The sequence below is a fragment of the Diadema antillarum genome, unplaced genomic scaffold, assembly GCF_040938485.1.
Source record: "Diadema antillarum isolate AM-2024a unplaced genomic scaffold, OU_Dant_1.0 seq00000512_RagTag, whole genome shotgun sequence".
Lineage (NCBI taxonomy): Eukaryota > Metazoa > Echinodermata > Echinoidea > Diadematoida > Diadematidae > Diadema > Diadema antillarum.
The window spans coordinates 124,762-150,932 of NW_027271466.1; the positions used below are offsets into that span (position 1 = coordinate 124,762).

At 38.3% G+C, this 26,171-nt stretch overlaps 1 protein-coding gene across 1 annotated transcript; it reads left to right on the top strand.

Annotated features, from left to right (window-relative positions):
- The first annotated feature begins 9,680 nt into the window (after window positions 1–9,680).
- Window positions 9,681–16,209, top strand: LOC139734121 (uncharacterized). The gene is made up of 4 exons (XM_071644937.1): window positions 9,681–9,788; window positions 10,252–10,470; window positions 13,837–13,988; window positions 14,646–16,209. The coding sequence occupies exons 1-4, from the start codon at window positions 9,698–9,700 to the stop codon at window positions 15,402–15,404; spliced, it is 1,221 nt and encodes a 406-aa protein (XP_071501038.1). The 5' UTR covers window positions 9,681–9,697; the 3' UTR covers window positions 15,405–16,209.
- The last annotated feature ends 9,962 nt before the right edge of the window (window positions 16,210–26,171 follow it).

Below are 26,171 nucleotides of genomic sequence, written 5' to 3' on the forward strand. Positions count from 1 at the left end.
TGTATATCGCCATTGACGCGCGCGCGGAATTTCAACTTTGACAGTCCCGTATGACGTCATATTGAGTCGGATTGACTTGAAACTTGCTAGAAATATTCCTTGACTTTTCAGACATCCGATAAATGTAAAAAATCGGGAAATTTCTGTTGCATATGAGCTGTACGTGCGTATATGTGCGCGCGCGTACGCGTCCGTCCAATTTTTTCAATTTTTCAAAAAATGCTCCAAATGGTCTGAAACGTATGCAAAAAAAATTTGAGCTTGATTGGAGCATACAAATATTTCAACGCGCGCGTACGCGCACGTCTTTACGATGCGAGGAATTCTGAAAATATGGGTAGAATTCCCTTGAATTGAAATTTATGTGACGTAAATTTCATTGAGAAATTCCACTCCATTAATGAGATATGATTGAAAATGTGTTTTCATATAATGACGTCATAGTGACGTCACGGTCGACTGATCACTACGATTTTACTTGACATGTCGTCTTTGGGACATGATACACATATGGTATAAGTTTGACATTCATAGGCAATGCACTTTCTGAGCTTATCTCTACACAACTTTTGCGGAGAAATAAAGAAGAAGAAGAAGAAGAAGAAGAAGAACAAAGAATCAGTACAGATACAGAAGGTGATCCGAGAGGATTCTCGGATCACCTAATAATAAAACATAACAGCCCCTGGATTGTCACGTATCACGCGATATGAGACAATGGCCAACTATCTCTCTCTCCCTGGCGTGTCCGATGCGAGATGAAAGCGAAAATTAACTCCATGCTCAAGTGGTATGTATACACAATAGAAAGTGAACATTAATGGGGAAGTTATAGAACCAAGAATGACGTTGCTTTACAAGTCTCCCATTAGGTTGCACGTAAAATCTTGAATGGACGGCACTCTTACATTATCGACTTCTTTTCACTTGTCAAGGTAGTCACCTTATTGATAAAAACGTGATACGATATCATACTTAAGCAAGGAATAATGGATGAGTGGAAAGGAGATGACAGCAAAATCACAATTAGTTTCAATTGATGTGATTGTCAGAGTCCTCACTGTAATATGTAAAATGTAAAATCGCAGGTTAATTCAAAAGAATAGAAAAATATCACTATTGTACAGTGACAAGTTTTAGCAACTGTGAGATTCAGTGGGATCTTTCTGTCGCGGTAAAAGATATATACAGTCTTGTAATAATTCATTACACAACCATACTTACAATGTACATTATCTGTTATCTGCAGAGTTGATGCTTTTCATAATGGGGCTCTTATTTAATTGAAACTCCAGGGATCTACTGAGACGAATAGCTCATATTCCAGGTGAAAACACAAGCAGGAAGTAAAAAAAAAAAGAGAAAAGAAAAGAAAACGATTTTGAGCTCAATGGTCGCCGTTTAGTCAAGGGTTCAGAAAACTAAATTTTCTACCTCTTAAGCGCTGCATTGACAAAACGTCTCATGAAAACCACATACACGAAACCCATTATAATGCAATTAAGAATCGTGAGAAACGATGTATGACATAGGTAGGCACTAAAAAAAAATTAAGACAATTCTCAATGGAGCAAACTGCACCTTTTGTCCTGGAAAAAAAAAATCCTTTCCAAACGGTAAAAGTGCAGACAGTGGAATTGAAACTCAATGCTCCGGGTAAAGCTAGATTTATTGATATTCGTCTTGATAGTTGATCTGACAGAAATCTCTCGTCATTTTGTGTGTGAAATTGGGCAACTCGGTGGAAATTGGTGTGATTGTAGTCAAGTGGTTTAAGAACTTTTACCAGGAGAATGTCCTATTAGGTCTGTTGAATTCTTAGTAAGATTATAACTTTAAGACTAAATGCACTTAAATTGAAAATAGTTCTGTGATCATTTTGATGAAAAAAAAAATCACCATGTATATATATGTATTATATATATATATATTTATACACACACACATATATATACACATTATATATAATCATATACATATTAAATATATATATATATATATATATATATATATGTGACTCTGCACCTCAAAACAAACAAAAAGTCGCCAGACATGAATTTTTAGTTAAGACCATATTCTGAAAGAGCAGACTTTAAGCTTTAAAATGATGTATAACTCAAATCAAATGGACTCTCCTAACCTATCTAAATATTGGAAAGAAAGCACAGACTCAGGAAAAGTGTGAACTGAGAAAAGAGGCTTTGAAGTACAATGTCTATTCAAGCGCTTAATCTTTACCAAACCGTGCTGGCTGTGCGATGAATGGGACAAAAAACAGGAAGTAAACCACCAGAGTAACAACAATAAAGGGATTATCAGATTAAACTGAAATTAAACATCCCTCATCAACACATTCTGTCCACAATTAATGCCAACTTTCAAAGCAGTAGCCTTATCCTTTCAAAAATTATTAGAGTTGAAAGTGAAGAGTGTGGACAAGGTTTTTCAGAAAAGAAAAAGGGATTCTAAAGACACACATAATCACACTATTCTACGAAAAATGTTCGAGATAAACTGCTAAAAAAACACACTTTCCTGCCCGTTTTATGATACCAAATTTTAGCATAATGTAAAAGAAGACCCGCTCTTTCAGAAAATATGAAAAAGTCAAGTTCGGCTTGGTTGACCCATTTCACTTAATTTCAGTCCTCACGCAAAATCAGTGTGTGCGACTTTATGTTCGTTTTGAGGTGCACTGTCACATATATATATATATATATATATATATATATATATATAACAGCAATAATTAGTTTCTGCTCGGAGTCCTAAGAAAGTATAAATTCACAACAGTAGGTCAATATAAAAACTCCGTTAGAGACTTAAATTTGACAAATTTTCGCCCACAGGGCTCTGTCAAGTCAATACATTTTGTTAATGTATTGACTTGACAGAGCCCTATGGGCGAAAATTCGTCACATTTACGTCTCTAACGGAGTTTTTATGTTGACCTACTGTTGTGAATATATATATATATATATATATATATATATATATATATATATTCCCACTCCAAGACAACAAAAGGGCAAGAGACTCTTAATTTGCGTTTTCCGTGGTCTTTAATAAAGGAAAACATTTGTATTTCACAGCAGGTTGCCCAAAACCAAATTCCATAAATTGTCGATTGAAAACAGGTGTATTGATAGCAAGGTAATAAACCAACCATTCTTTATACATACAGTGTATAAGATTAGAACAGGGAATGCGGTCTGCTAGGAACTGTAATATTTTGGAAGAAAAACTTTTATGACCCTCTAGGCTTGAAAAATTAGCAGGCTGCGTCCAGCCTCTCTTATTTTGTCTCTCCGCCAGTGCGACTATGGCTGCACGAACGAGACAAACACAACCAGTGATTACACGATACCCCTTCGCCGTGCGAACCATGGCTGCTAGCATCATGCACGGGATAAGAATCACATACAAACTGTGGCATCACGATATCCCTCCGCACGAAGGGATAAGTACCACTACTTCAACTATCAGTGATTACACGATATCCCTCCGCCTGTGCAAACCATGGCCGCTAGCGTCATGAGCGGGATAAGAATCACAACAGTATGTGGCATCACGATATCCCTCTCACGAAGGGATAAGTACCACTACTTCCGCGGGTAAGCCCAGCCCTCGCCTCGGCGGTCGGCCCAGACATGCTTATCCATGCAGTAGTCTTGTCCCGGGAATAAATTGTTTTAACTTTCCCCATTTTCAATGTACGTTAAAACTGATGTATATATATACATATATATATATATATATATATATATATATATGTGTGTGTGTATATATATATATATATATATATATATATATATATCAACATATTGAGAATTCACGTATTGGCTCCACAAAGAATGAAGAAATAAACTGGTAATGCATTTTTTTTTTGCCAATAAAGAATGAGTTTATTCGACTCGAATTCTCAGCCGCCTCCGCCTTCTTCAGGAGTCTTGTCAATACTAATGAAGAAGGCGGAGGCCGCTGAAAATTCGACTTGAATGAACTCATTCTTTATCAGCAAAAAATAAAATGCATTACCAGTTTATTTGTTCTTTGTATATGTATATATATATATATATATATATATATGAATTATATGAGTTTTATTGCAAAACGAGCTAACTCCATTCTCGGTAAGTTGAGATATTTATATAATATTGACTGGCCCTGAGGGAGGTACCAGAAAATATTGCCCAAACTGAAAGCATATTGCCCGAGTCGAAGACGAGGGCAATATGTTTTCAGTGCGGGCAATATTTATCTGGTACCTCCCGAAAGAAAGGCCAGTCAATATCATAATTATTACCTATCCCTTAGGTAAATTAAGAAAATATGTGAATACGGCTATACACTGACACAGATCAAGCCACATTTGACTACCTGTAGACCATCAACATGTTGAATAATTGCAAAATTGTTCATCAATGTATATCATTCAACTCCAACTTCAAAGATACATATGAAGTTGTAACAGGCAAACTTCAAACTTCTGAACGCTCTTACACTTTATTTTTACTGTAAAACTGATAGTCACTGTGCAATTACTGAGCACAATACCGTTATGGACTAGTCATTGCCTAGTGCTGCTGTAAGTGGTCGACCTTGTATGAGCTGATTTATCAGCGTTCTTCTGCGGTGCGTGTAACTGACACCCTGGACGTCGTGGAAAGTTTTCTTTTCGTGGTAGGATCTTTTACAGAACAAACGGGCTCAGTTATCAGAAGAGTTTTTAGAATGATATCTGTAAATCATTAAACAGACAATAGAATGTGACAACACGTTTATCAGTCCATATGAATTGAAGCTTTCATTCCACCTGATTTATGAGGTTTTCGCTTAAGCACATGTATAATGAGAATGACATTCGTGTTAACGAGTCTGATAGATGATCTGGTTCTAGTTTCATTCTGAGAAAAGATATCCTTTGACAACTGGACTCTTGAACTGTTAAAGTGAAACTGTTTTTGACAGAATCCCTTTGATGAACCTCGTGGATTACATTAAGTGATATCATAAAGGTCTGTGTTTTCCTGATACCCTGCGACAGAGTGATTTGTATAGGGTGTGTGCTCTCTAAACGACCCAGTTTGATTCACCGTGACGAGTTGCGCCATGCTGTCTTTTACTACAGTGTTATGAATGATTATTGTAGGCCTAAGAGTTTTGCTGGAAGATTGGAGCTGTTCATTCTTCCCTAGTTGATGCTTTGATGAAGTCCGGCTAGTGAATCAAACATGGGGACTTACGGCAATGGCGTCTTTTTCAACAAATGGATATTTGTGATCATACTCTCTCTCCCTGTCTCAAATATTTCAAGCTTGATAAGTAAGTAATACTATTTTAAAGTTTTGTACCTCATTCAGAAAAAAAAAAGATGTTGTTCGTTGGTTTCTTGTTGACTCCCGATGATTCTGCAAAATTAATTGTTCTAAGTTGCCTCTGTGTTGACTGGTACCCTTACAACTCTCTGGAATCCTATGCTGGTGTGTTTCCCCCCCCCCCCCATTTTTTTTTAATATCCAAAAGAGAAATTTCAGACAAACATTTATACAGATGCACTCCGATACGCAACAGAAATGTGCCCAATCTGAAAGGGGGTCATACAAGTTTTTGTTTGTTTGTTTGTTTATTTGTTTTTTTACCGTGATTCAAAAAAGTTTTTGGAAAAAAAAAAAGCTATACACCTACTCGTCAGACCCTGATTTAGGTTGCTTTATACATCTAGACAAAGTTTCTAACATTCTGCAAATGCGTTGGGAAGAACTTGAGAGGAATTATTCGTCGGTCATATTCCACGTTTGTTTGTTGTTGTTTTTTCTTCCCTGCTGCCTTATTTCAGGTGACACTCTGGACTGTTCGAAGAGCCTAACATCCATTACGATCCAGGCAGATAGCGCTATACGTGTAGTTAATGACAGGTGGCAAATACAAGCACCCAAGGGTCAAAGAATTGTTCTACGGCTTCAGTCGATCAACAATCAGTACATGAAAGTCACTATCGAAGATAAGACATCAACCACCAAAAGTGAAGTTGTACTTTTGAATTACACGAAATCTTCATCCATCTTCTCACTCGGGAGTAAGCTCAAACTTCGCCTGCGGATTTACAGCCGATTCGGAAATATTCTGTACCCAGTGAAAGTCAACATCACCGCGTCATGTTTAAAAGGTAAGAGAGCAAAACATACGAATCATTGTAAAACCACCAAAAGGTTTTAGTTAAAAATTCAGTCCATCAGTACTCTCCGTTGAGATTGCTCAATTTTGTAATATCCAGTTTGTTTTGATTAGGTCATGCATATTCGGAAGAGTGCCCAAAGCATACAGTACACCATGTGTGTATACCATGCCTGGTTCAGGTGTAATAATTTTACAATTCTTTCACTACGGGCAAGGCCGCACACATTCGCTCTTATTGTTGTTTAGTATAGCATGTCTTAAGATTTAGGAGTGATAACATCAAGATAAAGTTAACACCATAGGAAGACCGCTATTTCGAAACACTTAAGTACAGTGGATTTAGTTCTTTGAGACAGACAACACTCAGGATAGAATGCTTTATCAATATATCAACTGATCAAAGCATCGACAATTTTATGGAAGACAAATCTTGCTTGAAATGTAGATATTAGCATGACAGATATACGCAATTGGTAAATACAAGAATATCCGTTCGATGATCCATTTTGTTTCATCATGGAAAAAAGTCCATCTCAGGTATATTATGCGTTTTTTAATCTTTGTATTATTTGCTGAGACTGGTGGAATTTCGCTCACATTGTAGGCAACCCCCCCCCCCCAAAAAAAAAAAATAGAGAAAATGAAAATGCATACAAAGAATTAAGAGAGCACCATATGAATAAACAGAACTATTACTCTGTGTCGATAGAATAAGAGATGACAAGAATCTTATGTGTAATAGCTGTGCAGGAAGTGATGTTGGGTGTTATCAGTCTAAAGATTGATGGATTGCTAACATTTATTTTCTTCCGAGATAGCTACTGTAACTTTCCAAAGGTTATTACACGGCCCTCTAGGGTCGCACCCCGTTGGTAGTGAGACAGTCACTCATAAATAATAATAATAATAATAGTATGAACACTTGTAATGCGCCGGTATCCATCATGAAAAGATGCTCATGGCGCAAGAAAGAGAGGCAGAGAGAAAAAAACCAGTGAAAAGGAGGTATGAGAAAAGGAATGAAGGAAATGTTTACAAAAAAGCTTGTCTAAATAACCAAGTTTTATATATGCATGACTTTTTTTATCAATCTCTAGATGCTACAACGAAAGATGACTGGAAAAATAAAAGGGAAATAAACTCAGCAATAAAACCTTAAAACGTTTAGCTTAATGAGATCGAACAGATGCAAGAATGACTTATATACGGGCCTGTACGCGTTTCTGTTGTCCTCCTGATGTTTGAGTAATACTGCGTCTTTCATGCGTAGTGTGATAGAATAATCAATAGCAATTTTGAAATGAATATTTCATGAAATTTATTTTAGGTTTTAATCTTATTTTATAAGCTTATTATCATAACGTTTGTATATTCTGGATTCATTTCAGACAGATGTTTTTTTTTATCATTATTATTTTAAACTGAACACGTATGCTTGGAAAGATTGAATGTGTAGTTATTTTGACATTTTTCCGTTGTGGTTCATCAGATGAGCCGGTCGTTGAGCTCATCGGAGAACGTTCCCCACTAGAAGGCATCGTGGCGTTGAGATCATCTACGAACAGCTTTGTTTGCAGTGATGGCTTCACTGATGAGGCTGCTGATTCGATCTGTGGAGAGCTTGGTTTCCCGACATTTCAAGGGATTTCTAGCATTAGTTTACCACCCTATTTCAACCGGGATTTCAACGCAACAAAGTGGATCAAAGCTGAAAGATGTCCCCAGCGTAAGTGAATATGTTATACATTAATAACCCGTTTGAGTTCTTCAACGTTACAAGTTAAAGGAATGTAAAACAAAATTAATTTTAAAATGTATCCGAAGTTAAATGGTAAATGAAATGCAATAAGCCGAAGATTTTTTTTTCCATTTTACGAAATATTAAGAACTTATTAGGTCCTACGTATGTACAACAGGAATAGAGATCGAGCATTGAGGGGGAAAAATTGGTTACAAGATATATGTTAAAGTTGTAAGGGCAAGAGGCAAATAAGGTATATTTTTTTTTTCTTGAGAAGAAAAAACACATTTTTTTCCCCTGCGGGTGGGGGTGGGTAACGGAAATATATCTATGTATCTATATATATATATATATATATATATGAAAAAATGGAAAAAAAAGAAGAAATTCTGCTATCTATATTTTGTTGAACATTAACTGAAAATGGCCAAAAGCTTTGCATGATACGCAATTAGACAACAAGGAGAGAAAACCATTCAAGAGAAAGGAGCGATGTTATTCTTTGGTAAGACACCGATTATTGTCCTTAGACATGTTTCAAAATATCAAATATTGTTCGTCCATTTCTTTAATTTTAAACATTCAGTTTCTTCTTTGTTTTTCACAGTAGGGATAATTCTCATCTGTGTTGAAATCGTTCAGGATGCAAAGGGGTTATAATAGAAAATAATATGTGCTAATGTTTATGTCACTGTTGGAAGCATCGATATCATGCATCAAGGTGCTGCAAATGGAATTTCTTTTCGAAGTTTTGCGTTTTTATCGCAAATATATCGTTATCCTCCAAAGCACAACCGATATTATCTCTATCGAATTCTTTTTAAAGACTTCTTTTTCATTGTTGCTTGTTCCCTGTAGAAAGTAAGGAAATATCTTAAATTTAACGACTGCCTAATCTGGCGTGAAGTTGCTCTCTTTTAATTTCGTTGCACAGATTCGCAAAATTTGATGTACTGTTCATGGACAACTGCCGAATGTCTTTCTAGAAAAGTTGTGCAGCTAAGATGCCGAGGTGTGTAACTCCTATAAATTATTATTATTGATCTTACCTATGCTTCATTTGAAGAAATTGTACTATCCTCAGCTTGCATGCACAAGTTTTTTCAGCGTGTAATGTAATGCGCCAATCATTATCGACTAATAAAGCCTATAGAGGATTATACTAGTAACGTGATGGAGTTATCAGCCATACAGTAAATATTCATACTCTCACAGACATGCAAAAACATGAATATTACAGACATAATGACGTCACAGTCACCATGACAGCCATCATGAAGACTTAACCTATGTGTTATTTTACCTCTAATAGACGCCATGTTTGGAATTTTGCAAACGTTCCTCGCCTTGTGACAATATCGAAGGATCATATCGTGAAGAAAATCAGTACTCTCATTTTCGTCATGTTTCTCAGGTTTTCTTTTCGTTAATCTCTCCACAAACGTATCAATTTCTTAAATCAATGGAATACGAAGTATACAAACTCTTAGCTTGCTTAAAATAGTCATCATTTCCCAAGGGGAGAGATGATTTGACTTGATCTAGATGTTTACCCTTGCTCTCTATATATCTTTCGTCACAGAACCAGGGTATCTTGGATGCTACACGAGGCGGCCAAGCTCTCCAGACAAGTCATTCATTCAAAATCTCACTAGACATGACGTGCAGTCAAATTTACAGTGCGTCTCCATTTGTGAAGAGTGGGAAGAAGACGCCGATATAGCTGTCATACACCAAGGCGCGTGCGTGTGCGTCCCATCAGACACATTTGCTATTATGTCCTCTTCTCAGACTAATCTTCACGAGTGGTCATGTCCGAGCATGGCGGAACTGAAACACAGACCTGATCTGTATTATGCATTTAATGGTGACTATTAATGTGTCAATTGATTTTTTTCTTTCTATGTATGTGTCTTACAGATAGTTTTCAATAGCTTATAAAAATGTTACATTGCATAAAATATAATGGCAGTTGACCTAATAGGCTACCAATCAGATCAATACCACTGTAGCAAATCATACATAAGTACCTACATTGTCTGATAGATAATTTAGCAGCTATAACAGGATGCCACAACGATGCTACTTCAATGAGAAACTTACAGTAAAGTAAATCTAAAACAGACAGGATAGATTGCACAATATTAATATACACACCGTTATCCTGTTCTCCACAATGTTGAATTATAAAGATCTATGTGGTTGAGGTGTGTTGTGAGCCGCGACAAAACAAATTGATTTTTAGGCCAGTGTTCGTTACTGCAGCTTGATGATTATAAAAAGCAACGCTTTTAAACTTTTGCTTCTCAACGGTTTACTCTATTTTGTAGTTTCCTATGGATTCTGTGACCACGTCGATGATGTCCAAAACGGAAAATGGGATTCCAGTAGCACGTGGTTTGGTTCCATGGTAACTCTCATTTGTGAGCAAGGATACGTCATCAACGGCAGTGCGACACTCCAATGTGTGGGATTACCTGGCCTGTCAACGTACTTCCCGGTTTGGAACCCTTCAGTCCCGTCGTGCCGGGCAGTCCAAACAACACATGGTTTGTAACACACACACACACACACACACCCCACCACACACACACACACACATATATACATATATATATATATATATATATATATATATATACATATATAATGAATTCTCATTAAGAGGCAAGTCTTTCTGCGTTTAACAGAGCGGGCAATAATGTTGCGTTTATTTGTTTTGAAACTGGGGAGACTTTTAAAGTAATTTTGATGTACTCGCTGCAATCTAAGCAAAACGAACACACGAATGGAATAGACACTACATGTACGCATGAACGTAGTACCTATAAAATGGAAATATTTCAACATACAGTTCAGTGGGCACGCTAAGATTGAAAAATACTAACACATACGATGGTACAATGTGTCAGGAAAGCTATTGGGTGGACGTATATAAGTGGTTTGTGAGAAGTACAACATGAACAATGGCCGTACACTAGACATGAAGTTGTCACTCGACAAATATGAAATTTGTGGTTCGACATAATCAAACACTAAGGGGTTTTCACATATCAGTAACAGGTTACATGAAAAATGTGACAATAGTATCGATAACCGTGATAAGACCTAGCAAAGGTCTTTCGTAAGCTATGATCGGTACTGCAGTGCTTTCGACAGAATGCGTTTCTTAACGTAAGTCACTCCGAAACCGTATGATAGATTTGTATAATGCATCTGCCTTGTTTTGACGTCAAGAGCTCTTCAGCTTCACCTAATTTCGACAACGTGTGCCCTTTTGTCTATACCACACTGTCTAGAACACAAGGCAACAAAGACGGAATAAGTCTACGCACACACTTTAGTCGTGCGTGTAAAGATACCAATGTTTGATATAAAATATTCTATACAGGGAGGTTGGATCTACAGTTCTGCTCTGTAATACAGTTAGAGAGATTGAAAGAGGCGTTGGTCGAGATACATGCATGACTAAAATCTTGCTTCCTGATCATTTTCAAATGTATTCAACTGCACTTTACTGCAGCACCATGCAGGGAAAATGCATTCCTGGTAAAGTGTAATAATTTGCTTCAGCATCTGAAAAGTCTCTGTTTCATTTGCAAGGGCGGGGTGTCTCACCAACGTAACAAGGGAAAAAAAAGGAATAACGATCTTTTACTATTTTACATTGATGCTCCGAAACAATTTCGAAAGAATTGTTATCCGGCATTTTGTGTAATGAATAGGTACCACCTTTTGTTATCTTTGTTTTCAATTGATCATTACCGTCACCTGCCATATTGACTTTCACGATAATAGATTTTGCTTGTCCTCGTATGTTCATTGTTACTGGCTCATTCAAATCAAAATTCGTTCTTCAGTGACATAATTGCTGCGCCAACAATACGTAGAAACACATTTTCTTTTGTCGTAGTTTAGTGGCGGTCATTAACAAAAACGGGTAACAATAGCTGTCTCAAAACTGAATCTAGGGGCAGGCCAGATCTTGTTGAGTGGGGTTACAAAATGATCTTTTCATTAACAAACATAAACATGATGTAGGTTCGTTTTAAACAAGTGACCAGGCTAAAAGAAAATCAGACATTCTAACATATAAGAGTTTGGTAAAAAAAAAATTACTTATTAACTTTATGAATAACAAGAAATAAACATGAACTACAAGCTTTATACATGATTATAGACAAGAAATAGTGACGGGATTGGGCTAGAGATCACCCAAGGTTTGGATGGAGATTGCACAAACTAAAATATTAATTTCATTTAATAGGAAGTATACAAAATCTGACTTTAGTGACATTAATAAACTCGGAACAATCACGCTGTTGTTAAAATCAATCATGTAAAAAAATGCTTTTTAGCATAATTATTGGAATATTGTGTGGTCCTGCTGGTAGGAGCATACTGATCATCGGAGTTGAAATATTGCAGGTGTTGAGGTAAATGATATGTCGCCATATTTACACCAATACTTCTTTTGAAAATTAGATAATAAAGCAGAGTTTAAAAAAAATGCGATGAAGCATCAATACTATCTCAGTCTTTCAGCAATGCCAATTTTTTTTTTTTTTTGTGAGTATTTTTAATGTATACATGGCCATTTGTTAACAATGTCTGTAATTCAGCCTCCGGACTGCGAAAGATATTGATCAATAAAACACCATTTTCAATTCAATTCAGTTCAGTTCAATTCAATTCAATTCAATTCAATTCAATTCAATTCAATCAATTTCCAATTCAATTCAATCAAATCAAGTTTATCAACCGGCTGGCGGCAAAGTGACCAAGACAAAGGGAACAATACGCGGCCTGATAGGTCTGCTTTCTTGACAGGATTGGTGTTGGCATATTTCAAGTATGATGAAATGTACCTTCTTCTGCCTTTTTCTTAGTTCATCTTCTTCTTCTGGGATTACCACTGTATCAACAGAAGTCAACAAAGAAATTAGGCTTTTACTTTCATTCCATTGAGGGTATAAGTAACAATTTATCACTTCGAATGTACGTTGTCGATAGGTGATTCGACACAATACAGAGCACCCGAACGCTGAAGTTGTGTGAAAAATGTGAATGGAGGGGTTTTGTCTCCAAAGCGGAAACAGGAAATAAAACAGTAATGTATAAGACAAAAAGAAAGTAACACAACAAAGTTCTCTAGATATGCTGGTGTAAACAAAAATTTACATCAAAAAAGAAAACTGTCACGTAATTTGCCTGAGAGTTACGTGAAAAATGAACAAATTGAACTCCTTAGTGTGATTTGTTTAAATCAAAATAGCTGTGGTCCTTTTTTTAATGAAATGTTAGTCTATTGTTTACAGTGCAGTACTAGTATTCCTTGTTTTGAATGGAAGAGTTGGATGTGTCGTTGAAATTCTAAAAGTATACGTGTTCTTTTGACAACCTGATAAAGATATAAAGAAGTCCTAAAAGATTATATAATAGAAATGAAAAAAGATGAAAAAGAACGCCAAACAAGAAATATTCCACTAAGGAAGGAAGGTCTCCAAATTGTAACCCAAACAAAGCAATCTATTAATATCAAATCCAAAGCTAACCAAATGCACTGATAAGTATCGTATGCTTTGAGACCGTACAACAAGCGTATGCCACTTTATCTATAGGATCACAGGCTCTGTGATATGCTGTTGTTCTCTTTCCATCCACTTAACTATAACAAAACATCCTTCTTTTCCTTACTTGAAGAGAGGCACAAACGCTAAGGACCATGATGAGCAATGCGAAAATGTGGTGATACACAGAGTGTATAAGAAAAAAAAAATCTCTTCTAGTGTAGCTCTTAGTACTGTTATCAACACAGAGGTTTAAAGGAATCTGTTGGACCATGTGGACTGCACTCGCGCTCATACAATTGATTTTTAATTCAATTCTCTGATGATGTTCAACTTATATTGCAGAAGGTAATGAACCCACGACAACGTCATCATCGGGAATCCGAGAAACAGCAGCTATCACGGCCTCCTCGCTGGCGATGGGAATTCTTCTTGTCACAATGTTGGCTATTTGTTTCCTTCGACTGTGCATGAAGAAACGTGCTATCAATACAAAAGTAATTATAGTCTCTCTATTTAATCTGGATTGGGGTTTTTTCTGAATCAAAATCTACATCTTTCAGGTTCAATTAAGCTGAATTGAAAAAAAAAAGAAAAGAAAATTCAAGGTGCCTCTTAGCATGCAGGTTGCTAAATTCAAAAGTATGCGCTGTCGATACTAGTCGACGTCGTATGCATGACTATGGTTTTAAACTGACGGATATAATGAATAATAAAGACAAAGTGAATTATGAATTTTTGCAGAAACTTAGGCCTGTTTGTAAATATTTTTATCGGTTGTAGAGTTGCATCGCCCCATGGTCAATTACCCTCGACCTTTCCCCTGACTCTAACCCTAATCCTGATCCTAATCCTAAACATGACCGAAAATCTAACCCTAAAACCCAACCATAACCCTATTCTTTACTGTGTCATTATCACTAACAAGTATTTAGCGGGGGGGGGGGGGGGGTGATTGTCCTCGGAGTTTAATAGCCCTGATACATTTTTATCACGTGCATTTTCCCCTGTAAAGTGAGGATGATGAAGTCATTGTTAACAAGCATGTACGATATATAAACATCTCCTTGCTTTCGTGTGGCTCTGAGACATAATACAATTTAAGCGACTATAAAGTATCCAGTTTTTCTTGTATTCCTTATTCATGTTCACAGGACTACGCTCAAAACACGGAAATTAGTAGCGAGGGGATTACTCGATACTCAGCTGACAATAGTTCACGACCTCTCCAGGACGTCAAAAAACAAGATGGCGAAAATGTTGCCACTGTGACGAAAAAGCTCTCCGTAGACAAGTCGGGTCCCGATCCCGAAGGTGTCATCTTTGCCCACTCTACAGAAACAAGTATGGATGAAAATAGTATTGATGTAGAGGGCGACTACCTGATTCCCAGTGTCGGAGTGCGCAGAGTTACAGGAGGTAAACTTCAGGGAGCTCGTAAAAAGACCAAGACTGGTGACAATATGAAAACCTCATCCTGTCATAACACCACCAGAGAAGGTCGATCCAGTCATTCCAAAGCTGAACAGTACTCTCCTAGATACAAAGATCTGCAGTCATTCATGTACGAAGAAATACCTTCCGACCAATGCACATCAAATGCACTGTGTCGTTCCGAGTGCACGAATATCAGTGGCAGTAAAAATCGTGTCCGTCCTTCGGCTGGCCCTAATAACACATTTCATTCTGCATCTACTTGCTCAAATAAACCAAGAGAACAACAAACGAAAAATGAATCAAAGATAGGTGAAATGTGCGATGATCGGTATATCAACTTGCCCCTGAGAGAAATAAGCCTATCTCATTATGAAATCGATATATCTCCTGAAACAAACCTTCCGAAAGGACGGAGCCGCAAAGCTGATTCTAATTTGATGCTGTACGAGAATATTCATTGTGACTCACAACTGTAGAGTACGCTCGAATCTTGAATAAGTCCTCATATGTAATACGAGGTCAAAAAGAACCCCTCGATTTCTTACATTTCTCTCTCTATCTCTGTCTCTTTACATTTAGTGACTACGTGAGAGGTGATTTCCATGAGCAAATACCTAGTTAGTGTTCAACTTATCCCTTATACTAATACTAACAAAAAGCACAACACTAACAATATCAAGGGAGGATTTAAATGGGTCTGAAAAAGCTATATGAACATCTACAAGCTGTAGGAGTTGAAAATATCTTTTAAAAACCAATTTGTAATGAATAGATCGCTCTGTCTCTCTACAAATAATTATTTTAATGAGAACTCACGAATGTAATGCAATGACGTGAATTATTTCACCTCGAGTGGTGTCACTTACAAATGAGCCACCCTTGATATTGAAGAAAAAAATCAATGAAGAACACTCGTGAGAACGTTTTCGACAGCTACGTTAACTACATGAAAGTTAATCAAGCAAACGCAGTCAAAGCAGACGGTACAATCCGATGGAGTATATAGGAGAAAGCAAATGATATTACAGTCCAGTTTTCACGATGTCATCTTTCCTCGAGCGTCTCCTGTCAGCTTCGCTGAGTACTATCGTGCACGAAAAGTGGTACATTTTTGTCAATGAGAGAGAACAACATAATCATACAAAAACACAAACAAAGACTCAACAATACAAAAGTCGATGTAAATCAAATGGAATGAATCAATATCACATTTTTAAGTTTAGCAACTCAAAATAAGATATCACATTCATTTATTGGAATTGCATTTATTACAATTATGAACACCAGGAAGCATTCATATCGAAGAAATGCTAAAGGTTTCAAGTTATAATGATTTCATTAAAGTCAACGAAGAAGAACGTTTACGTTTCGTCGCACTGAGTGAAAAAGCAAGGAATGAAAAAAATATATATTATATCAGTCAATATTATGCGTGCAATTCAAACGACGCCCTGTTATAAATGACGCTATGGAACATGATCTTGGGTAAGCTAGCAGTATATGTTGGGCAATGGTGTCTTATGAGTAACATCTTTCCTACACGTTAATAGCTAGAATGTTTGTGTGGGTTTTTTTTTTTTGTTTCAATGATTACACGCCAATAAAACCCCCTTTAAAAGTCGTCATTATGAATGATTGCTTTGGCTACCAATATTGAATTGATGGGCATTATACATGATTCTTCAGTTTTTCTTACAATCAGTGAAAGGAGATTTTGTGATCTGCACGTCTTATCTTTTGGCTGAACAAATCATGCTTCTATGGGGGCAATCGCACTATGAAGCCGGATGTTTATGATATGTGTACAGGAATAATGTTAATAAGCACAGAATAGTTGTGATATGATAACTTGGCAGAAAGTGTTCTCATGACCACGCTTCGTACCTTAACAAAAATTTTAACATAAAATGCTCACTGTTGTATTGCATACACCACAGCTGCTATATTTTGTGAATATGTTTTTAATTTCGAATTAAACACACATGAAAACGTATAAAACGTGCTTGAATTCTGTTTTTCAGTGCCATGTTTTATTCAGTTTTGCAATCCATACTAAAATGTTTCATCTATCATTTTCCTTACCGCAAAATAACACAAACATACTTTAACAAATAAGCAAAGAAAGATCAATTCTTTTCAGCAAGGGAAGTAAGCGGCCCTATTACACAATTTGATTGAAACGGTGCGTAGATTGCTGTAAGTTACTTTCAATGACGACACGAATGCATGGGTGCACGTTTGAAGCAGTGTTTATTGGAGAAAAGCACATAGCAAATGGACACATGCAGTTATCTGAAGAATGCTTAGGTGAATTCTAGTAACTTACAGTACTGCTATAACATGTCTATAACATAACACAAATATGAGAGTACTATATACGTGCAATATATTGACAAAATTGTGAGCTCAATAACTTTACTTGACTAGGTCCTACAGTAGTTAAAATCAAACACGAAATTGTGGATTCCTTAATAATGCTTCCATGGGTCTAGGGCATTTACCCCCTGGTCAATTACCCAAAACCCTTCCCCTAACCCTAACCCCTAATCCTAATCCTGAACCTAATTCTAATCCTAACCCAGACTCTAACCCAAACCCAACCTCATCCCCAATCTTTACTCTAACCTTGTCACTAACCATGCAGCATTTATCCGGGGGATAAATATCCTTGGGGGTAATTGCCCTGATACGATATCCATGCATATTGCCAGCTTTACATTGTATGCGACTGTAAATTATGAACAGAACTAGTGTGCGATAGGTACTTTTCTGATGAATCTGAGCGTTTTGATTATTGTTCTTTGTACTCGCTAAAAAAATCGAGTGAAAATGTTCACTATTGAAGGATATATTATTTTGAAGCACTAAAGCTAGGCTTTTGTTTCATTTTCAAATGCTAAATAGTGTCTTTAGATCGCCTTAAACATTTCATTTGAAATATTAATATTAGTCAACTAATCTATAAGAAATAAGAACTTGAAAAGGTGTGTTAACTGTCTTTTATTTTTTGCTGACTGTATATACATGTACGTTGCCGATTTTCTATAGATAATTCAGCAGTGGATTTATCCTACATCACTTAGTTCCAGTTCGATACTTAGTATGAATATCACATTGAAAAATACTCCATTTAGTGTGGTGGTCACAGTTTTTACTGTGCCACATACTGTAAAATAAGGAAAGTCGTATTTTTCATGCAGTATTCAAAACTTGTATTCTTGTCTCACTTTTGATACGCTGCATTATTTTCTTCAATGTAATTGCAAAAAAAGAACAAATAACAACAAAACAGGAACGAACAAACTGCCCCGGTCAAACGTCCTACACGTAAAGATCGACGGGAGTTAGAAACTTGTTTGAGGATGACTAAAGGGCTTTTTACACTTGTGTTTCTTAACCCCGGACTTTCTCTGACCCAGGACTATCGTTAGTCCCGTACCAATTTTTTCAGCTTTTTACACTCGCCAATTAGTCCCGTACTATCTCTTGTCCGGGGCTAAGGAGAAAACTGACCTTTTTACACTCGTATTTCTTAGCCCCGGACTTTCCAAACCACATGAATATTCATAATTACGCTGTGTACTGTACACGTACACGCACGCACCGGCAGCACTTGATTGCCTCGTTTCTGATTGGTCAGTGAGGGTCGGACTTCGTCTCCGTCGCTTAGCCCAGGATTATTTTTTCGTTCTGTTTACACTCACTTGCTTGGCACCGCAATTGCGGTGCTAGCACCGCAATTGCGGTGCTAACCCCTGCTATTTTGCAGGGCCAGATAGTACCGTACTATCGGTGGGGCTAGCCCACTTTGGCAAAAACGAGTGTAAACAGAAAGTGGGCTAAGGATAGTCCCGTACCAACGGTGGGGCTAAGGCCCCCCCTTAGCCCCACCGATAGTCCGGGGCTAAGCAAAAATTTACAAGTGTAAAAAGCCCTTTAGTACAGATACTACATAATCTGATACTTTGATAACCTAAATCATAAGCATCCAGAAAGTTGGCAAAGTTTCGTTGATGATACATGTGTCAAATTCAAATGGGCAGGATCACCAATCACACTGTCAAACGTCCAGCTGTCATTAAACGAATCAGATCCAACAATAGGAAAATCATCTTCCAATACTTCGACACTGAAATGACATGTTCGACACTTATCTGTTATTATTTTGTTACAGGCTAGAATGAAATGATTAAACATAACATCAATCTTTACAAATTCCATTTTATGTAGTCTTCTTGTCCAGCGACGGTGATACTAAACTTAAAAATTGATAACTTTTGAATTGAATGGCGGATTTTCCTCAAATTTCACTGATGTGTGCTATTTATATTGCCACGTTGACTCGATTTTAACATGGTGAAAATGTCATTTAATACCAAAGGAGTCTCTGTTTCCTATTTAAATATGTTGATGCAGTGACGCGATGCTCCGTTTTCTATAGAGATATTCCAGGTGTACCATCAGTTTATACTTTCTCCCTTCTTCTACCCGTCCCCCTCTAATTATGTTATAAAATAGTTACAGACTCAGCGATGATATAAACGAGGCATTTGGGTGACATCTTCCGAATTCTGTACTTGGTGTTACATGCAGTTACAGAATAACTGTGCATGCATTTATGAAAACAAATAACTTTTATGTACAATGATTTCATTTCAACGTTCATTGTTATCGTGTCTCGCTCTCTCTTTCTCTCCTCTTCATGCTCACGTAGTCAGTTTGGCATTCTTACATTGATTCAACGGTAGTCTGTAGTCTTAAACAAGGCATTTGGTACTCGTTTTATGAAGAAAAAAAATGTGCTTGTTGAAAATATTCACACGCATGAAGTGGCAGCGGAAAGTTGCGCTGAAGGCGTTTTGTTCCATTTTTTCTTTGCTTGTTAGCTGATAAACCCGGAAGTGGTACCAGAAATATACCCCCCCCCTTTTTTTTTCAAAACGTGGCGCCGGCCTAGTTTGGGACCGATCCCCCTTGAATTGAACCTCTTCTCTATAATGCTTGCTCACACTGGTGTACAGTTCCTCTCTCTTTTGTGCTGACCAAGAACTAGCCAAATAACAGTCCTCCTTTCTATCCATCTGTGCATAGACTTCAACAGTTACAGTATCGGCGGGTCATTTGGTCTTCTGTGGTGCCTTGGAAAAATCCAACTTTTAGATGCACCCTTATATCTTTACTCACAGTAGTATACTTGTACCATTCTTTATTTGACAAAAAAAAATACATATATACATATATCCCTTTCTCTTATCCACCCTTTCAAAGAGTTCCGCAGGCACAGATTTTGCCTCAAAATTTACCTTCTTTGGTGAGTCTGTACCCTTCAATTGAACTGTTTCCCATCAATGATGCTTATTCACTCTGGCATACAGTTCCTCATGTCTGAGTGCTGGCGTATCACCAACCTCCTAAAGGGAAATCATTCCTTTATCCACCTGTGCATAGAGTTCCTCAGAGCCAGTTTCGAAGTCATTTTTTACGTTTGTGATGTCTTGATGCCCGTTATTGTAACTTATTCCCTGAGAACATCCATCTCCCTGCTTATCCACGTTGGCATACAGTTCCTCTCCACTACATACTGACACAAAATTCTCCTGTTCAGGGAAATTTCTCCCTCTCCTATCATCCATATTAACATAGAGTTCTACAGGTGTTGTCTCGCCGCCATTTTCGTCTTGTGTGATCTCTTTTAGATTGCCAATTGAATCATGCACCTTTGAGGGTCCATCTCTATGCTTGTCTACTTTGGCGTACAGTTCCTCGATGTTCTGTGCTGAAACAGAGCTATTCTCACGTGAAGAACTTCCTCTTCTCTTATCCACCTTGGCATAGAGCTCAGAGAGTTCTTCGGCGTAATCTTTATCTTTCGTTGTGACTTGGTGTCTGTCGATGAAAACGGATCCCACTGGAAGCCCAACCGTTGCATCGATGTCGTCGTATTCATTGTCATAGGTAGAATAATCCCAGTCAATAGTTTCCACAGATCGTCCACCAGAAGGGAAATTCTTTGCCCTTTCTTCATCTGCTGCGTAAGCCTGCCAGATACAGCTGCTGGGCTCTGCGTTTTTACCCAAACGACCGTTTGCAGGACCCCCATTAAATTCAAGCGAGTTGTACTCTGTTTCATCAAACAGACGAGCTTGCGGCATCGTAGTTTCTCCGCCAGTTGTGTCACTGCCGATGCCCGTTGAAACGAACTTGTCACATTCATATTCTTTAACATTTCTCGATGGCTTCTGATGCGATTTTTCCCCAAAACACTTAACACCAACTGGTTGCTCAGAGGTAGACGACCAATGCTGCCCATGGTCTTCTGCCGAAACGGCTCCTTTCGAGATCATCTGCATGTTGTCAAAATTTCTGCGTACGTATTCAGCATTTTGGTAAATGTTATCTTGATCATAAGCAGAGTCCTCAATCCTTGTAGGGATAGGGTGTCCCCCAGGAAATATGGCATGGTCGACTGAAGGCCTCAGGGTATGGAGTGGGAAAGCAGCATCCGGAGCGTGATTATCAGGAGCTGTCTGTTGGTCTGAAGTTTGCACTCCACTTATGTCAGCGTCGTTCCGAGTTTGAGATGGCGACGGTTTATATCTGCAATGAGCGGGAAGACATAGCATATCAGCTCCACATACTTCCCATTTCAGTGAACTAGAAATCGATATAAGTTCCAAAGGCCTAATCAATTCTATAAATGTAACTGCGTAATTTTACCTAGAAGAAAATTAAGACTTCTGAAGTAAATTTTAAACAACTGTATACATACACTATGACAAAATGAAAAAAAAAAGAAGAATAAAAATCACTCTCAATGAATGCTTTTTCCGTTTACATTTCCCGAGATAGACTCGAAGAGATAATGCAGAATATCGAATATATAAACGCTGCTTGTTTAATGATTTAATGTTTTTGCTTTTCAGGGGGGGGGGGGGGGCACTGGCGTAGCCAGGGGGGGGGGGCGATGGGGGCGATCGCCCCCCCTAAGATTTGGACCGGGGATTTGGGAGGCGGAAAAAAAAATGCGTGTATACTGTATATGCATGCACATGAAGCGGGTCTCCTTTGCAACCTTTCATCAAATAAGATATTTTTTGAATATTTCACTCAAAGTGTGCACCAGATCGTTGAATTTCAATTCAAAATATGGAAAATCTCTCGTGCTTGGGAGGGGGATACCCCCTCCCAAACCCTCCCCCTCTGTGCCCCTTTCCCTAGCTTAGTACACTTTTTAGATTTACAAAAAATTATGAATAATTCTGAGTGCACAAGACTTATCACTTACATTCCGAAAACTCAAGGTTCCTGTCATGTATAAGGGGAATTTCCCCTTTTAATCGACCCTTTCCTCCCTCAGCCCCCTCCCCCAATCAGTTTTAACACTCGCCCACGCCTTCTCCCTGCTCCCCCGCCCCCCCTTCCACCATGCATAGAAGTATAGACCGTGGCTATACCCAGATCGCTTTATTTCAATTCTAAAAACGCAAAAGCTCCGCGAGCGGGAGGAGGAATCCCCCTTCCTCTATATACCTCACTAGACTTTATACATACACACAGATGGTGCACATTCGGAATAAGAGCTAAATTCCGTGATTTTATCACTTCGATGAAAAAGTATTGCACCAAAAATTTGCAACAGATCGCTGAATTTCAGGTCTGAAAACGCAAAATCACCTTCGTGTGGGAGGGGATATGCCCCTATCTACACCCTCGTGTGCATGCTTTTTCTGTTTGACTGCTGAACAGACGGTATTCATGATATTCAGTGTAAGAATATTAATACAAAAAGATTAGCTAAATGATACCATTCTATAGGCAATTATTGTTCAATGATAATATACACTAAATTATACTGCAACTTTCAACAAGTGGGACTGTTTCATCACGTTAAAACACGCAAAAACATGCATCAAATTGCACCATTTGCAACATCAAAATGCAAAAAGTTCTCACCGTGGGAGGGGGTACACCCCCTCCCACACCCTCCCCTCCCCCTTCACTCGCTCCACTCGCTCGGGTTCAGTCGCGTTCATAATATTCAGTGAAAAGAATTAATACAAGAAGTGTATTTAACGTATACCATTTTATAGGCAAATTGTTCAATAATAATCTACACTAAAATATAATGCTACCTTAAACAAGTGGGACTGTTTCACGTCGATAAAACGCGCAAAAACATGCATCTAATTGCACCATTTGCAACATCAAAATGTAAAAAGTTCTTACCGTGGGAGGGGGACACCCCCTCCCACACCCTCCCCTCCCCCCTCGCTCGCTACGCTCGCTCGGGTTCAGTCGCGTTCATGATATTCAGTGAAAAGAAGTAATACAAGAAGTGTATTTAAATTATACCATATTATAGGCAAATTGTTCAATGATAATCTACATCAAAATATACTGCAACCTTAAACAAGTGGGACTGTTTCAACTCGTTAAAACACGCAAAAACATGCATCAAATTGCACCATTTGCAACATCAAAATGCAAAAAGTTCTCACCGTGGGAGGGGGTACACCCCCTCCCACACCCTCCCCTCCCCCTTCACTCGCTCCACTCGCTCGGGTTCAGTCGCGTTCATGATATTCAGTGAAAAGAATTAATACAAGAAGTGTATTTAACGTATACCATTTTATAGGCAAATTGTTTAATAATAATCTACACTAAAATATAATGCTACCTTAAACAAGTGGGACTGTTTCACGTCGATAAAACGCGCAAAAACATGCATCTAATTGCACCATTTGCAACATCAAAATGCAAAAAGTTCTTACCGTGGGAGGGGGACACCCCCTCCCACACCCTTCCCTCCCCCCTCGCTCGCTACGCTCGCTCGGGTTCAGTCGCGTTCATGATATTCAGTGAAAAGAAGTAATACAAGAAGTGTATTTAAATTATACCATATTATAGGCAAATTGTTCAATGATAATCTACATCAAAATATACTGCAACCTTAAACAAGTGGGACTGTTTCAACTCGTTAAAACACGCAAAAACATGCATCAAATTGCACCATTTGCAACATCAAAATGCAAAAGGTTCTCACCGTGGGAGGGGGGACACCCCCCTCCCACACCCTCCCCTCCCCCTTCACTCGCTCCGCTCGCTCGGGTTCAGTCGCGTTCATGATATTCAGTGAAAAGAATTAATACAAGAAGTGTATTTAACGTATACCATTTTATAGGCAAATTGTTCAATAATAATCTACACTAAAATATAATGCTACCTTAAGCAAGTGGGACTGTTTCACGTCGATAAAACGCGCAAAAACATGCATCTAATTGCACCATTTGCAACATCAAAATGCAAAAAGTTCTCACCGTGGGAGGGGGACACCCCCTCCCACACCTTCCCCTCCCCCCTCGCTCGCTCCGCTCGCTCGGCTTCAGTCGCGTTCATGATATTCAGTGAAAAGAAGTAATACAAGAAGTGTATTTAAATTATACCATATTATAGGCAAATTATTCAATGATAATCTACATCAAAATATACTGCAACCTTAAACAAGTGGGACTGTTTCAACTCGTTAAAACACGCAAAAACATGCATCAAATTGCACCATTTGCAACATCAAAATGCAAAAGGTTCTCACCGTGGGAGGGGGACACCCCCCTCCCACACCCTCCCCTCCCCCTTCACTTGCTCCGCTCTCTCGGGTTCAGTCGCGTTCATGATATTCAGTGAAAAGAGTTAATACAAGAAGTGTATTTAACTGATAGCATTCTATAGGCAAATTGTTCAATAATAATCTACATCAAAATAAACTGCTACCTTAAACAAGTGGGACTGTTTCACGTCGATATAACGCGCAAAAACATGCATCAAATTGCACCATTTACAACATCAAAATGCAAAAAGTTCTTACCGTGGGAGGGGGGACACCCCCCTCCCACACCCTCCCCCCCCCCCCCCCCGCTCGCTCCGCTCGCTCGGGCTCGGTCGCTTCGCTCCCTCGCAGACTAACCGCCCCCCCTAAGATGAAATCCTGGCTACGCCGTTGGGGGGGGGGGGGGGGGGGGGTATGTGGGAGGGCAAAATCGATTGAATAGCCTGTAACAAATGTGAAGCAGCAGATCATTCTTGATAAGAATGGAAAATAAATGGAATGAGGCGCTACCTCTTTCAGGAACAAGAAATTGTTTTTATCCGAACACAACAAAATACGAAAACATGGATGACTTTATACATGTCATATATTTGAAGGGTCCCAATTCCACTTATAAGACTTCAGAAACTGAAGTTCCATGGTGTCAATTTTTGGCCAATGCTCTTTAGAACCACTGAATTAGGAAAGGGAAGTGACATAAACGAAATTAGAGGTTTCAGCAAAGACTCACCTTTTTCTTTGATATAAGCACCAAGCCCTAGAGATGATTGCAAGAAGAGTGATGACAATCACATATGAAGACGTCAGCACAATCAGAAGAGGAAATTTGTCTTAAGCGGATTGGAAATAAAAGTAATAACGACAATATGGTGACAATGATGACAATAATATTCATTACTGCCTAGGGTAAACTAAAACACAAATTTAACATTAACACTCCATTAAGTGATCTAATTCCACAGTAGTTACTTTTGCGTATCAAACAGTAAAGACATGAAGGTGTTTCTTTTGGCTAATGTGTTTGTGTCAAACTTGTGTTATGCACAGATACGTCCAGATGGCTACTTCATGAGGTTGCTCACTATGACTCTTTACATCAGCCAGTACATTATAAGGATCATTTCTAATCCTAATCATGCTTACTGGGGATGTTCAACGACACCTTGAGTTACACTGCACTCGGTTTTGCTCTGGGAGCAACTTAATGGGAGAGCGCGGCAAACTTACACCAGGGGCAAGACTTGCGACACGCAGGACATTGCTTACATAAGGGCAGAGAGGGCTGAGGGACGTTAGTTGTCCATGGATCTCGGGAATACTAAGTACTAAGTAATACGTCCATGTAATGAACACACCAATATATACCACAGAAAAAATCGTATATTTCCCTGGAATTTAGCTCCAGATATTTGTAGTAAAATCAACGGATGAGCTTCTGTGACCTAATTTTGGACTTCTATTACCCTAAGTGCAGCAGTGGCTCCATTTGGAATTCAACACTATCATCATTCCAGCTTATTCATAAAGGGAATACCGTGGACGTATATTGTAGCTTTACACTGTATTATTAAACAGAGAGTACTTATAGCTGTTGGTATTGAGGCTGCCTGTTTAGAGGAAGTTGTGACTACTTCCCAGT